At 39.7% G+C, this 16,733-nt stretch overlaps 2 protein-coding genes across 2 annotated transcripts in view; one reads left to right on the top strand and one right to left on the bottom strand.

The window, feature by feature from the left end:
* Positions 1-910: 910 nt before the first annotated feature.
* Positions 911-16,733, top strand: part of LOC146465031 (uncharacterized) — a 36,707-nt gene continuing 20,884 nt past the window's right edge. Inside the window, exons 1-26 of the mRNA XM_085128946.1 lie at positions 911-1,042; positions 1,826-1,894; positions 2,478-2,584; positions 3,478-3,557; positions 3,921-3,987; positions 4,549-4,637; positions 4,912-4,966; positions 5,388-5,448; positions 5,565-5,629; positions 8,247-8,342; positions 8,968-9,039; positions 9,315-9,481; positions 10,134-10,212; positions 10,480-10,561; positions 10,698-10,752; positions 10,871-10,955; positions 11,067-11,135; positions 11,740-11,841; positions 12,096-12,176; positions 12,835-12,888; positions 12,977-13,124; positions 13,761-14,045; positions 14,509-14,640; positions 15,413-15,585; positions 15,757-15,879; positions 16,041-16,107. Coding sequence (XP_084985072.1) covers positions 1,030-1,042; positions 1,826-1,894; positions 2,478-2,584; positions 3,478-3,557; positions 3,921-3,987; positions 4,549-4,637; positions 4,912-4,966; positions 5,388-5,448; positions 5,565-5,629; positions 8,247-8,342; positions 8,968-9,039; positions 9,315-9,481; positions 10,134-10,212; positions 10,480-10,561; positions 10,698-10,752; positions 10,871-10,955; positions 11,067-11,135; positions 11,740-11,841; positions 12,096-12,176; positions 12,835-12,888; positions 12,977-13,124; positions 13,761-14,045; positions 14,509-14,640; positions 15,413-15,585; positions 15,757-15,879; positions 16,041-16,107 — 2,476 coding nt within the window. The 5' untranslated portion in view covers positions 911-1,029. The remainder of the gene's footprint in view (positions 1,043-1,825; positions 1,895-2,477; positions 2,585-3,477; positions 3,558-3,920; positions 3,988-4,548; positions 4,638-4,911; positions 4,967-5,387; positions 5,449-5,564; positions 5,630-8,246; positions 8,343-8,967; positions 9,040-9,314; positions 9,482-10,133; positions 10,213-10,479; positions 10,562-10,697; positions 10,753-10,870; positions 10,956-11,066; positions 11,136-11,739; positions 11,842-12,095; positions 12,177-12,834; positions 12,889-12,976; positions 13,125-13,760; positions 14,046-14,508; positions 14,641-15,412; positions 15,586-15,756; positions 15,880-16,040; positions 16,108-16,733) is intronic.
* Positions 5,937-7,769, bottom strand: LOC146465032 (uncharacterized). Its single transcript, XM_085128949.1, has 2 exons — positions 7,393-7,769; positions 5,937-7,279 (listed from the first exon to the last, which is right to left on the bottom strand). Exons 1-2 carry the CDS (start codon positions 7,643-7,645, stop codon positions 6,159-6,161), a joined length of 1,374 nt encoding a protein of 457 aa, XP_084985075.1. The 5' UTR covers positions 7,646-7,769; the 3' UTR covers positions 5,937-6,158.

Genomic DNA, 16,733 nt, shown 5'->3' on the forward strand with positions numbered 1-16,733 from the left:
AACTTCTAAAAGCTTCTTTTATACTAGTTTTATCTCGCTACCATGTTTTTCATTTGGTGAACTCATTATCAAATTATGTAAGATCTGATACCCTGTCTCCGTTCGTAGTGATTCCAAAATGGAAACAAACGTGATAGTTTTGAAATGTTACTTTTTGAAACATCCCTATACTTCAGCACTGAGCATGCTTTTTAGTGTAGTTTTGCTTCTATGCTCGTTAACCACTGAACTTTCACTTTCTGTACCTGCGCCGAGAGCAGTCGTCCATTTCTCCTATGATCCCACTAGCAAACTGCGGAATAGCCTGCAGAAAACACGTTTTTTTATTGCGTTTTTCAGGCGAGAGGAGGTAAGCGAGTCACGCGCTACAGGAGGGGAGCGTGACTTGTGCCCCGCGCCCGTCTCGCGCTTGCCTCCTCTCGCCCGAAAAACTCAATAAATAAAAATAACGCCTGCAAAAAAATATGTACTGATTACATACAAACCACTGATGAACATGCCAAAAACAAGATCCGTTGCGTGTTTATTTCTTGTTTTTTTATTTATTATTATTATTATTATTATTATTATTATTATTATTATTATTATTATTATTAATTTTTTTTTTTGTGGTGTAGAAATGTGTGGAAAAGAAAGAGACTCGTAATTTAACTGCATGGGTCTCAAAATATCACCGGAGGAAGGTTTCATTTTGCAACAAAAGTATCGAATCGCCAATTACCAAGGACAACTTGCATTCTGTTTGCATGTCAACTAACGAATGGATTTAATATTGTGACTAGCTCAGGACAATATTACGGTATCACTCCACCCCTCCCCCCACCTCCACATCCCCCACTTATGTCAGCATTCTTACAGTTACTGTGCAAATGTAACCTCCCGCAAGCTTACTCTATCAAACCCTGCCCCTGGGCATATTATTAGGTTACGTCTTTTGGTAAAAGACATGGACGTCAAACGCACTCGCTTTTCGTCGAGCCGCAAGTTTTAATTTTGGCGTATAGTCTTGGAGAGGAATCTGTGTAAACGATGGAATTTAAAGGTTTGTAGTGTCACTTCGTGATGTATCTTACCAATTACCTTTTTAGATGGTCCGCTTCGTTTGGTAAAAAACTATGAACTGAATTGGATTTCATTGCTTATATGCTTCATACTAATCAACTCCTTATGAAATCAAATTGCTCGCATTCGGCAATAGTCAAATTGACGGAATATGATTTACTGAAGGCAAATCCGACTTTTAACTGTATGAGTGTAATTAACACAGGAAGAATTAGGAATTGGATGGAAACAGGGTTGAAGAGCCTTTCCGTGCGTTTGGAAACCTGGTTCCTCCATTATTGTGGTAGGGCAGTGCAGTGTCGTGCAGCTCTTAGCAGGGACTGGTTTGTAGTTTTCATTACGTAATGACGCATCTCACTTTAGTTGCACGCAACAACGTTTTGGTGTGTTGTATGAATGACAGCTTACTTAATGACGGCTGACATTAATTACTGGTGATTTTTTAGTTTACATAAAGGTCCTTCGAAAACTCACACACACAAGCAAAGAAAAAACAAAAGAATGGTCATGAAAAAACATTCTTTTGTCGTATCGTTGGAGACTTAAGAAAGAGTATAGCAGTCTAGGAAAGGGCAACACGACACCAAAGGGCGACCATCTTTTCACGAGTCAGAAAATATCGAATACTAATATCGTTGATGAAAATTTCAGTAGAAACAAGGTGACAAGCAATCCTCCCCTAGACGTTTTCTTATTCTTTGCATGTTGATGTTGTTTAGACAATGCAAAGGAAGGTTGGCGTGATCACTCTTGTATTTTTAAGGTACTTTCTCTATTTGCATTGTCTTGGTAATGTGGATGACTGGAACCAGATCCCATCCAGCACACGGAGGTAATTAAGAAGACTATAAAAAAAACTGAGTGTTGTAATTGTCTCACGCTGAAATTGCTAATAATGAACTTATTGGAATGTCCTATGTAAACTCGAATCGTCGTCGTGAAGAGAAAAACTATTCACGCTAACGAAACGTTTGTGGTTTATGGGATCAAGGTATTATGAAGGAATCATAAAAAAAACGAAATCAAAACCATATCAGCTGCAGACTCCAGCTTAGTTCTCCATGAGTCAATTCAATGGAAAATTAAAAAAAAAAAATGCTTGAAAAAAGATAATAGCACTGATCCAAAGCAGAATGGATCGCTTTTCCAGTTAGCATTAAAACTCGGAATCTCGCTATTAATGAAATACAGGGAAAGAAAATAAATTTGATATGGAAGCAGCAAAACCTGGAAAACCTACAGCAGCATTACATTGTGAAGCTTCTCTGATCTGGAACTCGAACCCATGACCCTGGCCGTTTATCAATACCGGTGCAGATGGCCTTCCTACTGAGCTGATGACAGCACTGCATGCTGGGAGCTTTCAACATTGTGTTTCTTACTCCCTTACTAAAATTATTTTTTAACCATTTCAGCGTGGTTTGGCGCATCATTTGAAGATATCGATCATACTTTCCATGTTGTTTATCCTGAGCGTCTAGACAAAGGTCGTGCAAGGAGAGATTTATCCACAAGATCTGAGGTATAAAATTATACACCATGCAAATTCTTCTGAATTCTTCAAACAATAGTTCGTGAGGGGCTTGAACATATGACAGACAATCGCAGTTATGTTGTACCTTATTATAGGAAATTAACGGGGATTTTTAATTTAATTTGTGTTAACGTTAATTTCCGCGTCATTAATTAAGTGCCGCGTTAATTTCTGCGACCTTAATTTCCACAACTTTCGCCCCAGAAAGGAAAAAGCATTGTTTTACCAGGGTGGAATCTGCTGGTATTGTGGACACTGCATATGAAGAACGCTCAAAGTGGCTAGATTCCTTCACTTAAACCCTATATTTAGGGACAATTACACGAACATTGTTTGCATTTCAGATTTTTACACTTAGTGTTAAAATTGTTTTTCCTGTTGTCTCAACAAATTCTTTTTCTTTGTGTAAGTCGCGTTAATTTCCCTCATTTTGAAATTTTAGCACTTCTTTCGCGTTAATTTCCTCTATTGGGAAGTAATTTTCCTTCAATTCGCGTTAACTTAAGTCGCGTTAATTTCAAATACCTTAATTAACCGACAAGCGTTAATTTCCTATAATAAGGTAGTGCACGCAACTTGAGCAGCTGCGTGAAGGAAAAAAAAAAAAAGGGGGGGGGGGGGGCTAGAAAGGGATATCGAATCCATGACTCCCACGATACTATTGCGGGAGGGATGTGGTACCCCTCGGTATTTTTGGTGGAAGTGTCTGGCTAGGTTCCCCAAACCCTAACCCTTTTCCAGGCCAAATACGCAATTTTTCGATACCCCTTTTCGAAAGTCCCGGTAACTTACCGGGCCTCATAAGTGATTTTGGTGATAAATGTTTCTTAACAGAAGTCAATTTTTGTTATGATACGAGTTGCTTTCTTTCTGTTTGCCAGGATCACTCGCATGACGAGCACGCTTCCTTTAAACTGAAAGCCTTTGGTAAAGACATGGTGGTGGATGTTCATCTTAACAAGTAAGTCGGCAGCATGAAGTAGAACGTTCTGATGTTATACAGGAAAAAGAACTGCAAAAAACTATTGTTTAAGAGCTTTTTAAATTCAGTGGAATAATCAAACCTAGAACGGTTCAGCAGACTCAAAAGTTAGAATTAAATCACGTCAGTGAATGACAAGGTTTATTGGCTGAGAGATAAGATGAAAAAAAATATCGAGAAATTTTATGACAACGTGACAAAGACAAAACAACAGACAAATGAAATAAAAGTTTAAAAAATGTCGAAGATATCTCACATTTGTGTAATCTAGAAGGAAATTTTATCCTCTTAGTAAAGAGGCATTCTAAGCACAACCATCAAAATTTATATTTTTGTTAATAGGATAGCAACAACACCACAATTTACTCTTCGCTATTTCAAGGACGATGGAGAGCTAATTCAACGACAGGTATCAGGCTAAAATTATTTACTATTAATGTATAAACTGTATAGATATTCAGCTATCGACAGTGGAACTCGAGGTCGGCTTTTTGCCTAGTGTAGATTAATCACGAGACATAGCCGGGTTATTTTTTTTATCGCTCATGACTTTCTTTTGCTTGTATAGCTCTGGCCCTGAGGAAGACTAATTCTATTAGTCGAAATATTGGCCACTAATAAATCTGCCCTTTGCCGTAGTGCCAGCCTTGCATTCAGTTTTGTATTTTCTTTTGCTGTTGTAAACGCTTTTCGTCCTCTTGAGGATCTTGCGCATGGAAAAAGTCAAATGTCTCGTTGTATACCGCTAAAACATCAGTTCTCTCGGTGTTATAAGCCCTGTTGTCGAGCACTCGTTTGGCGTGAGCGTTCACCCTATATAGTGCACGTGTTTTTGTTTCTTTCGGGGCGGGGTGAGAGGGGGAGGATCCGGGCAGGGAACTTCAAGTCACGTCTCACCTCGCTTCCATTCAAAGACCAGGTTACTAAGCACACAACTATAAAATGGCTATAAATGCCTATTTCTTATCAGGAGGCTCCAGACAGGTGTCTGTACCAAGGTCACGTGAAAGGTCAAGAGGCAGAGTCAACTGTCATTCTTGACACCTGCCATGGCTTGAGGTGACGTTAATTATTTTCTTTTAATGTTAAGTTTGAAATAAGATTTCTGTTGTGTAAACATCATAAGGTGTCCAATCTGGTTAAGTGCCTCTTGATCTGCACAGATGCTTCAGTTCCCCTCCACCCCCCTTTCATTTTGATGTTTTGTCTAGCAAACAACATTTAATAGACGATCTATAATTTCATTACTGTCATAACTATCTTGTGGCGTTTCCTTGGACGGAAGGCACTATTGCAATAGTACTTCTCAAAATTATCATTCCTTAATTTTCAGCGGTCTTATCGAGGACGAAGAAGGTCGTATGTACATCGAACCATATCCCGCTAAGGTTTGTAGAAATCTTATCAGTCATGGTTTTGTTTAATCGCTTTGGAAATTAAAGGTTCAGATGTATGCTTCATTTTTACTGAGAAATAAACGGGAAACAGGATAGGGCTATATCGATTATCAGTTATTAAAAACTTGATCATTGTATAACACTATTCCAGGGATTTGATTGGCTTAGCGGCCATGGTGATGAGCCATTATACCATGCACGAGAAACACAGACCATTAAATTGTCTTCTGGTTGTTCTTGCAAAACGAAATTAGCAAAATCTCAGTAGCAATATTTCTTGGTTGATGAAACGAATTCCACTCACGCTTGTTAGATATGTGATGATTATAACATGTGGAACAATTGTTAGCTAGAGCACGCTAACAAAATGGTGGTATTTTGTTTCGTTTTGCTTTTTGCCATAACACAACAGGGGAAAGGAGCACATAAGATATACAAAACAAAACATGGAAAGTGGAAACAGTTTTCATGTGGTGAGTGAAAACTTCACTTAAAAGAAACATTAAATGCATAAAGTCACAGATTTCCTGATTGGAGCTTTGACGAATAAAAGTCAAACTGCTGTTAACGTCAGGTTTTGTTTCCTAAGGAACTACCTCAGGAGGAAATATGACAGTGCGAAGGTCCAACAGCGGACCAAACATGGTTTCCAGGGTAAGCAACCGGACGTAGCTTATACATGTAATAGACACTTTTACAATTAACAAATTGACTTCAGTTTTTTATTCGTCTGTCCTCTTATTGATGATAAATTGCGTCATAACATTGTCAAAGTTGCTGTGGAAATCACGAGCCGCAGGCGAGTGATTTCCACAGCAAACTTTGACAATGTTATGACGCAATTTATCATCAATAAGAGGACAGACGCATTAAAAACTGAAGTCAATTTGTTTTTTACAATAACATGAATCCGAAAATGGTTAATTGCCAGGTTAAAATGAGGGGAAAAGACACAGTAAACAGCCGTAAACGTGGATTTTACTCAAATTGACGCGAACATTGTCAATAGCTTTTCTCGCTTTCTGATTGGCTACTTACAACAGTCAATAAAATTTCATTGGTTAAAAAGTTGACAGTTTGACAGTTGAAGGTTGAAGTAATGAAGTTTGCAGCTTGCATAAATTAGAATTCTCACTTGCTGCAAAAAATCAATCTGAATCAAATTCACACTGCGAAAACATGTTCATTGATTCGAAAACACGAACACTTGAGCTTCACCGATGTGGCATGAATTGAAAATTCCACCGAGTGAGGCATTTGGAGCCATCACAGAGACTGTACTCGTCGAAGCAAAGTTGGGCCGGGCAGATAGTTGAGCGGTGATGGCATTCGGAACTGGAGCATGACCGTTCTGCAGGGCTGTTGACAGAATGTCGGAGCAGTTTTTGAGCTGGCTTGTAGACGGTCGTCGGTTGTAGCTAGCCAAGCTTTGCTCGCTAACATGGCCTGAAATACTCATTATGTGACGAGCTGGAATGCAGGAATCCGACCACAACGTAATGGCGGTTGCTCGTACACAGTGGTTTGTGTACGTCTTCGAGAGGTTAGCTCCAAGGGAGATTTCTCTCATGATCTTTGACAGTCGGTTGACACCTAGTGGCTTGTTTTCATACCACACTGCATCAGAAAACCGGAATTTCGCATCTGACCTGGGCTTCTGGAAAAAAGCTTCTTGCTTCGGATTTAGCTTGCTTGCGTACAGTTGAAAACATGAAAATGCGTCGCCATCTTGGCCAATGCTGTATAGGCGAATTTGCCTTTCCTCGCAGGTCTTCTCATTGAATCCACCCTGGTGGTTCTTTGTCAGCTCGTCATGAGACATCGTTATGAAATCGTTTCCATCAGCATCCTTGGCAAACTTGAAGCTGTCGCGACGAAGTGAACGCTGGCCTTCGCAACCACGACGACACCAGTAAAGGGTTACGTAAAACCAAACTTTGCGAAGCAGGCCGTCAGGAGTGTGTGGACTCATGAAAGGGCTGTTATTAATCTTGATCAGATCTGCAGATTCAATAACTGCCTTATGCTGGACGTTTTCTTTTCCCTCTCGTCGCAGTGCCTTTAATTTGCTCTCCAGCATTTTGTTGCTACGGCTGAAAGCTGGATTACGCGTAATTTTTACCGACCGGTTGTTGGCGTTGAAGTGCCGTTCAACAGAGTTACGGAAGCCAAGAAGCGACGACCTGCTGTACTCTTCACCTGTTTTGGTGCGGGCCTCAGCATAAAACCGTCGAAGGCTTTCGTCTAGCTCTTCTTCACTCATTTCGAGCAAGGTTTTGTTTATTTCTCGCTCAAAGCACCAATCTGGAAATTAAACGGAAGGTGAGAAACTTACGTTTTCCAGGGAACAACAAGAATTCTAGCCGCAAATATTTGAAAGAAACTAGACTGTCATAATTGTTATCGCGTGTCTTTACCTTCAAACATCTTTACAAACCACTTTGTATTTCGTTTAGAGCCTTTGGACTCCGCGTTTGCAACAATATCTTGTAGGTCGTCTCCGCTTAATTTTGGAAACCTAGTTGTTGTTTCAATTGCCTCGTTTACTTGAGCTTCTGCACAGGAGAGAAGTTCCGTATCTGACAATTCTATCTCTTTTTCCCAGTTAGGGAGAGTGTCATCTAGAAAACTAAAGTGGAAAACATTAAAGTCCGGCGTATCGCCCTCCATCTTGTTACTTCAAAAGTTGCACAGATTTTCGCATTAATTAAAATTTCATCTGTCTGTACTCTTATTGATGATAAAAATTAGCCAATGAACGCACGCGAATTTAGACAGTTATTGTAAAATTAAATGTTGAGGCTTGTATATTCTATATTCTATACTTTTATAGACCATAAAATGACGTCAAAAAAAAAAAGTTCAAAACTGAAATGCAGCTCGTGGTTTCAATGGCAAGTTTTGAACATTTGAACATTGGCTTTTTTTTTCGTTTAAAATGCGCGCACTTCCTATCTGACGTCATATTTTTGTTTGTACTCTTATAAACATCAGCTACGCACTAATCAGCACGCGAGAAATTTGACAGTTATTGTAAAATGCCAGCTAAGCCAGCTCTAGCTTAACGGCACACATCCTCTCTACTATCTGAGCAATAGAGAATTGGCAATTTTTTAAAGCGTTGTTTGTCATGATACATAACAAAATTGAAACATCAGTAGGCCACTTTACTTTGTTTTTATCAGTGTATTTACAGTTGGCGAAGACTAAGACTAAAAGTTAAAAATAAGACAAGTTGGTACCCCTTTTTCTTTGAATTCTTTATCGTCAGCACAAAAGAGAGGCAGAAGAAACTGCGTACAAGAAATATCTGACAACAAAGAAAACTCGATACACGGAGTTGATGATTATCGTCGACAACGTTGTGGTAGGTTATTCAGGAACAAAAACTTTGTAACTGTAGTTACTATATCAAGGAGACAACTGGAGTAATAGTACCCCCTCCCCTATTGGGCGACCTGTGGTAGCGCGTCACAAGTCACATTTATCAGCTTTAAAGGGACAGTGTCAGACATTTATAGTGCTCCTTTGAATTGCACAAAAATATATTTGCACCGATAGTTTTGTGAATAATAACCGTACTAGTGCACAGGAGCTAGTATCATTCATCTTTGGTTGCGGAGAGCTTGGATGGAAAATAGATTGCGACTTGCTAAAATGGGCCAACTTTTCTTAAGTTCTTCCAGTTTTCTGGGATCAAACATGGTATCCATCCGGCAGCTATATCTGATGCCAGAAAAAGTGTAACCAAGACGAAAATCAAGTGTGTCACGTGACACAATTCTCCCCGATTCGTGGAACATTTTGCAGTGTGTCCCAGAGCTTTCGTCGCCCACTTTTGGTTAAATTTCGCGAGGACCCTGGGTACAAGGTTGCTTAAACTATTGAAGACACCGGAAGTCCACAACTTTGAGAGACTGAACTTAAAGCTTTTCTTCAAAATAAAAAAAATAAAAAGAGAAAAATATGGTTTATAAATTTTCTATTTTCAGTACAAGAAGTACAAAAAAGACATTGCTGATGTCAAGAGAAGAGTTTTTACGCTAGTGAATGCCGTCGACGCAGTAAGTATTAGTTTGGCTTGTTATTGCGGCTTTAAGTAGAAAGGGGAATTTTGCCACATATACAGTAACTTTTGACATGAAATCGAGAAACACCTTTAAAATCCACTTATGACAAAGAAAATTTTATCAAATGTATCATCGGACCCCAGGAGGGCTCTTGTACATTAGCTGTGACATGGGAACAGACCTGTATCTTTCAAAGTATTGATCATTCCACGAACTCTGTATTAATGTTTCACTAAAGAGCTTTTGGTTGCACTGGTTCCTACTTACAGATCTACCGCAAGATCAATATCCGAGTTGTCTTATCGGCATTGGAAATCTGGACTGACAAGGATCATGTGCCCTTTGTGAAGCAAGCAGGCGAAGATTTAAGAAACTTTGAAAATCACCACTCAAGTAGCCTGGCGGGAGTGAAATATGACAGTGTTCACCTGCTAAGGCAAGAATCAAAAACTACAGTTGTTCTTCTGTATGGTGTATATTTAAAATGGGTGTGCGAGGAATGCGAATTGTGAAGTTGCGACTCACTTAATATTAGTCTAGCTAAGCCTCTTTTTAAAGTGTTAGCTTTTAATTCGCAAGTTCAGACAAATGAGAATTTGAGTTAAAGTATGGATTGGATAGAGACAGGGAAGGCAGAACCCCCGAGTAAACAGGCTGGGAACTGCTAGAGAAGAGGTCGGGAGAAAGGACGAAACGAAAAAGATTGCAATGTGCGCCAAGAGACGGCGATCACCAAGGAAAAGAGAAGGGAGAAAAAGCAAAGAAAACAAAACAAACTATAAGGATGAATCGGATTCCAACTGATTAATTATACTGCTGACCTATGAATCAAGATATGGGAGATGCTCAGACGTGTGCAACGCACGAGAAAAGGTGCCACACGCTCGCGGCCTCCTTAAAGTTGTTAACCTTTCAATGGGCGTTTTTGGCTTTATTTTTTCGTTGTATTTCTCTGGGTGTTATGGGGTAAAAATTGAAACTTTTCAAAAAGGCGCCCCTTCATCTGCTATTAAAAAGTAAAAAGGAAAAATAGCGTTCAGTGTAATCATGATCCTGATCTTGATAATCTGCCTTGACGTGTATCCCAGAGGAACAATGTGGGACGATTATGGAGGGATGGCGTACGGGGGAGAAATATGCAAAAGACGATCACTGGGAGTTGATGCGGTGAGTCAAAAAAAAAAAAAAAAATTCCACTTCACACCTCCCACCCAAAATAAGCGCTGACAATCTCGCAGCTTTACGTTAATTTTGAGTATTTTTTTTCTATAACTTTCTTTAGTCTTTTACTCTTCTTCATTCATGATCAACGTGCTTTTCGCCACTCACTTATAGACCTCTGGTTATAGATGAATAGAATCTTTCTACCTCGTTAAAAAAAGTAAATAAAACTCCATCTTTTAATTACGATTTTTCTTCTTCGTTCATTTTCAGTGGAATTACTGGGGATCATTGGGTCCTTGGCTAGCTCTCTCGCACGAGCTGGGACACAATTTTAACTTCGACCACGACAACAGTAAGTTCAACATTTCTTCATTTGTAGGTCGTAGTTTTGTCACTTATGATCCCCTCCCTCCCTTTTCCCTACCCCCACCCCCAAGAATTTAACTCGTGCGAAGTATTCTATGGAGTTTTGTTCTCTAAAATTGCAGTTTGGCCGACTTGCAGATGTCTCTCCCCTCGTGGATGTGTCATGGGTAGCTTTAAGTGAGTTTTTCCTTGTTTTAACGTTTAACAGTGTGCATTTTCTCTTGTAAGTTATAGTATTTTAAGTATAACCTGTTTTTGAGTAATGAATTATTTCGTATTATTTTTTCGTGCGCAGGACCAGGGTTCCCGGATTTTCGGATTGTAACTTACACAACATGTCCGCTATCGACGACAGTTGTCTTTTCAACTTGCCAGCAAAGGTACCAACATCACATCACATTTTTGACCAAGTACAGAATACAGTGTTTGACTAATTCGTTACTTATAATAAGTCGAACTGACTAATGGATATATATTATTTTGATTTTCAGGTTGTAAATCCCAGATGTGGAAATGGTATTCCAGAAACTGGGGAGGAGTGTGACTGTGGTACACCCGAGGTAAACATGTGCACCTGTGTAATGCGTACGCGATCACGTGCGCGTATCATTATAAGGCAAATGGAAAAAACTTTGCTTAACTTGGTGTGACATCTCAAACAAATAACTATGAACCCCTTAAATTATACGTACTGTTATGTTGAGTTAAGTACCCTCCTTTACTCTGCGCCTGATTGGTAATTATAACTGGCACATACGGCTACCCATGAAGGAATCATTATTATATAAAAGGGACCGGGACGCTACTCGATAAATTTTTTTAAAGAACTTAGTGGATTGCCTGTGTAACAAGAGCTTGGAGTGCATTCTGGGTATACGAGGAAACAAGATGGTGGACTGAAAACGAACGTGTATTTTTTTTTTTTTCGTATGTAATTCACCCGCATCGAGGTTCAGTGTGGAGTACAGACATCACACACGTACAAAGTCACTTATAAATGCACTGTTACCCTAAGAAGGCGTGGAGCACATTTGCGCGATAAGAACAACTGCAAGTACAAGCATGAGCTGGCGAGGGAGGAGAGAATCACTTGGTTTTACATTAATAATTAATGCTTAAATTTCTTTGCTCTGATGAGTCGGAGACTGGTTTAATTCATTGCAGGAGTGCAAAGTACGGGATCCGTGTTGTGAGCCGAATGACTGTCGCTTGAAGAGCTCATCTCAGTGCAGCGATTCACTTCAAAGTTGTTGTCAAAAGTGCCAGGTAAAAACTAGGTGGATGTTTATACTTAAAATACCGAGTGGAGAGGCATTGCATATGGTGCATGCACAGCATTGTAAACGGCTATATCGCAAATTCAAATAAAAAACAATTTTTTTCGTGCGAGTTTCGTTCCTTTGTTTCAAAATTGAAACACGAAATTCGGAATAAGGAAGAATATGTAGAAACGATAAATTTGCCGTGATTAGCCCAATAACTGTTGATGTAATGTTGCCTTTAAATTATTTTATACACAGTTTTCTCCGATCGGAACAATGTGTCGCCAGAGCACTGGAGAGTGTGATGTACCGGAGGTTTGCGACGGAAAGTCTGCACAGGTAAGTTCTTACGATTGGTTAACAATGAAAAAATACTTCCTTTTCCTTCCTCAAGGTACTCCCTCTGACAAGCCTAATTTCTAGAACACTCAAAATGCTATCTCAAGTTTGAAATTTAGACACTACTTACACAATTTAACGTCAATTTGTTCTAAGGGTGAACTGGTACTGTTATTCCACCATTGTGTCATTTCACCAAATAAGGTCAAGAGAACGCGAAAAATATGAGACCGTAATACACTGCAGCGTCCTGGTTTGACCGGTTTACAACAGTACGAATACGGACAACAATATTTCACTGGCTTTCTGTGTTGTTTACGTCATTCGCACGCGCCATATGCTGATAGATAGCTGGATCGACAGATAATGCCGGCTGTATTTCAACCCTCTTTCCAGAAAAGAAAAACCAAAAGAACAAAATATAGTCGTTGTGGATTAAAATCTCTTATTCGACGGTTTTGCATATAATACGCGCGGACAGTTTGCTCATTGCTCGTATTTTTCCTCGCCCCTTCAGGGCTTGGAAATATACTCCGTAACTCGCAAAATATCCGCGCGTATTATATGTAAAAACATCGAATAAAATGTATCTATTTGACACTGACGGTGATAATGTGCATACTTACCTTTAACTGCTTGTTTTCATCTTGCTGACCAGTGTCCTCCAGATGACCACGTTAAAGACGGAACATCCTGTCAAGGGGAGGGAGAGGTACACATATTAAATACTAACTTGGTGCACCACACAAAAATTCTGTGAATTTACTTTATCCGTCACTTTGTTGGTTGTTTCTTTTCAGTTACTTGTAGGAAAGTACGTTGAAAATGTGAAAATGATAAGACTGCCTCAGCCAATCACGGCACGACACGTCAGGATTAACCCTCAATATTGGGAGAGGGGACTGTGTACTAAGATTGACTTGCTTGGTTGCGGGACAAGTTCTCCAGGTAATCTAAACAGAGTTCGTTCTTAGTGGTTGCTTAAAAAAGGGGTTACCACACTCTGAAGGTAAATGTATTTTACAGCTCAACAGATCTCTATTTTGCCACTAAATAAATTTGTACCCCGGTATTTTTTGACGAAAATTTCGATGAATCCCAGATAAAAGACAACCGTGCGGTTTATGGGAGTGGCGATAAAGTACCTATTGAAATACTGAATAAAACCAAAAAAGAGAAGTAACATGACAGCATAAAAATACTGAACTAATTGAAGCTCAGAAAATACCCACACGTGACCATCCCGTACACACAGTTATACAAGTGATTTCCTCTCGTGCCTTCATCGTGAGCGTTGCTGGTTTAAAATATATCATAGCCTTAAGCAGGAGATTTTCTCTTCTAAACTAATTCGTAAATCGTTTAATACAATATGATTATTCAACGTCCCTTTTGTCAACTAAAATGCTTAAAAACGTTTGAAACTTTTTTCTTTTGTAATTGTTTGACAAGTTTAATTGTTTAATTTCTTTACTTTGTGTTCCCAAAGCAGATCCTCGGACGTGAAGCAATGGTGTTGACATTTTAAAGCGCTTAATAACACAATGTAAAAATTAAGTTGATTGCTGATTGCCCTTCTTTCAGTATCTTCGTCATCTCCTACTTCCATACAAGGCTTTAGCCACCTATGTGTCAAGCCACAAGGTCGGTCACCCTGTCCATCGCGAGACGGAACACAATTGTTCTACACCACACAAGGCGGATGCCAAGGAGCAGCTTCCAAATTCACTTTCACAAATGGTGTATTGAGGCAACACTGTAGTGGGAAGAAGATCTGTCCCAGAGGAGGGCAGGGTGGCTATGGAGTACCACTGGTTATTAGCGACAGTTGTGACGATACCCAGTCTAAGTTTGAAAGAACCACAGCAGGTGAAATATAGCTCCAATAATTAAGATATTCTTTCGAGCTTCATCATATAAATCACTATTCGGTGTTTCCGCCATCCTTTACATTCTTCAGTCAATCAGTAAAGCAGAAGTCAGTCATCCATCCATTTATCCATCCATCCATCCATCTATTTAGAGGTAGTCCATTCCTCCCTCTCTGACTCTCCCTCCCTCCTTCCCTTTCCTTTCCTTCCTTCCTTCCTTCCTTCCTTCCTTCCTTCCTTCCTTCCTTCCTTTAAGTTCGTTCCTTCGTTCTCATTTGATCGTTCGTTCCGTCATTATATGGTTCCTTGTAATAGCTACTTGATGGCGGTAGTTAGGTTTGTTCTTCAGTTCGTTACTCCGTACATATCTTTTCCGTGTCTCTATGTAATCTTGTTTGGTTTGCAAATCAGATAAACATCATTCAAATGACTAGGCTTAACCAAAAATCTGTCGATCTTAGGGAAGTCTTTACGCCATGTGTCTAGTGGACTGTGTGTGCATCCTGAAGGTGGTGTGGCTACTGACGGCGTCAAACTCATCTTATGGGCAGGATGCGATGAACAGAGGCTCGCGTTTCATTTCTTAGTTCATGGTAAGACTCAATAGGCCATTTCCAAGTTGCAGTGAATTTCATTATGAAAGTGAGGCTAAGTGCAAAAATGTTTCATGTGAAAATTAGCTTTGTTTGCATGTGAATGAAAACTAATTTTCATAATAAAAACTTTGCATTTAGCCTCGCTTTCGTAATGAGGTTCAGAGCAACTCGGAAATGGTCTATTCGTGACGGTGGGAGGTTACAAGTATAATATTATACATTTAACAACTGATCATGAATGTTTTTTCAAATGTTCCCACTCTTCAGTTTTGTGCTGCTTTTATTTTATTGTGGAATCTGTTGAATGAGCTGAGTTTGTCTCTCGAAGTTTTCCTGGAGCAAGGTTGAAAAAATTCATTCAAGGTTTGGTAATGTGCAAACGCCAGAAATGATAATATAACGGCAGCCAGAAAAACAATGAAAAACTTTTATTTGCGTCACGTCACACTTTTATTATTTCATTTAATTATTCTTGAAATAAATTTTTGTTGTCGCTGTTGACAAACAGACAGACACCTTTACTTAGTTAAAAAGCTCAGGGTAGTACCTTCAGGAGCTTAAAAGCACCCCGCTATCAATAGGATCCCTGAGCACTTACTGTTGTTCATCATCATTATGTCAAAAATTAGCAAGTTAATTAACTTCAGTTGAATGATCAGGCATTTTAGGATGCTGTCCAGAATTAGAAGTAACACCACATCCCATTAATGGAGATTCGAGTCCGTCACAAACTGGTTAACACGTCATTATGTTATGCCTTTTTTTTCAGATTGCTTGGTTTCTCTCGGTGTCGCTGATAGTCGCGTCATTTCCGACAGTCGCATCTCTGCATCAAGTCACCTGGCTGGTTACCCAGCTAAGGAAGCGAGGTTACACAGCGTAAAAGGATGGTGCGCGGCACGAAAAGACAAAAACCAGTTTGTCCAGATTGACTTGGGGCAGGTAAGAATGCCGAGAAGTATTCCAGCACCACTCTCAAACTTTCGCAAATCTCAGCGGGACACTTTTCCTAACCGGACATTGCCACCCTTGAACTATTTCTCTCTTTCTTTCTTTTTTTTTTTTTTTCAAACAAAGCGATAGCTTTTGTTGTTGTTTTTTTGTTATCCTTAGGTTAAAAGGCTATCAGCTATTGTTCAGAGCGGCACTAACGGTGGTGATACCACAGGTTTCTTTTTGCACTACAGTCAGGACGGTCAGCGGTGGGATGTGTGGTCAAGCAAAGCTCGAGCTACTGTAAGTACCGTTGCAACGTTAGAGAAAGAACGAATGAACGAACGTTTGATCGAACGGACGAAATTACGGCCTGTACGCCACTTTAACTAGCTACTAATCGTCGTTTCCTCTTGAGTAGTTAACCATGTTTTATTCCAAATGCACTTTTTATTCCTCGACAGGCATTCTGCTACAAGGGAAGATGTGTTTCCTCCGCTGACACTCAGTGCCGGGATCTTTGGGGGTCAGGTACACAAAAGTAGTCGAAACAATTTCGTCACCCTTTTGTACTGGTAATAGTTCGGAAAACGCCGGCAAACTTTGGAAAACTTAAAAGATCAGGTCTCAGTTGTTCAAAGAGCGGATAACTTTATCCACTGAATAAGTCGCTATCCAGCGGAGCAAATGTACCCCAACCAATGCTTTTGACAAGTTTTTCACACAATCCCATACTTAACTTTGACATATGCTTCTACTCTATTCACAAACTAAAGGACTATCAGGAAAATCTTGCACACACTTTATCTGCCGGATAGCAACTTACCCAGTGGATAAATTATCCGCTCTTTGAACAACTGGGGCCTGTCGTCTAAAAATGGTCAGGGCCCGATTGCAGAAAGCATCTTCAGATAATACGAGTTTTCTACGGTTGTTCCTGCATCCCAAATAATTTTCTCTCGCTCTCTTTGTGTTCTCTATCATCAAAAGGCCGCCCTCAGACGAGTGTTCCAGTATAGCGCTCGAGGAAGTCCTTCGGAACGCAGAGAATGTTTTCAGAAAACTTCCACTAAATTATCTTAAGATGTTTGATGCAACCGGACCAAGAAATGTTCAAATGACCACATGACCACTTATCCCGGAAAATTGTTCAAACG

Source organism: Pavona decussata, unplaced genomic scaffold (assembly GCF_977016875.1).
Source record: "Pavona decussata unplaced genomic scaffold, jaPavDecu1.1 SCAFFOLD_157, whole genome shotgun sequence".
Taxonomy (NCBI): Eukaryota; Metazoa; Cnidaria; class Anthozoa; order Scleractinia; family Agariciidae; genus Pavona; species Pavona decussata.

Coding starts and splice junctions, on each gene's coding strand:
- LOC146465032 (XM_085128949.1), bottom strand. CDS start 7,645: ATGGAGGGCGATACGCCGGACTTTAATGTTTTCCACTTTAGTTTTCTA. Junction 7,280..7,392: donor GTTTGTAAAGATGTTTGAAG/GTAAAGACACGC, acceptor TTTAATTTCCAG/ATTGGTGCTTTGAGCGAGAA.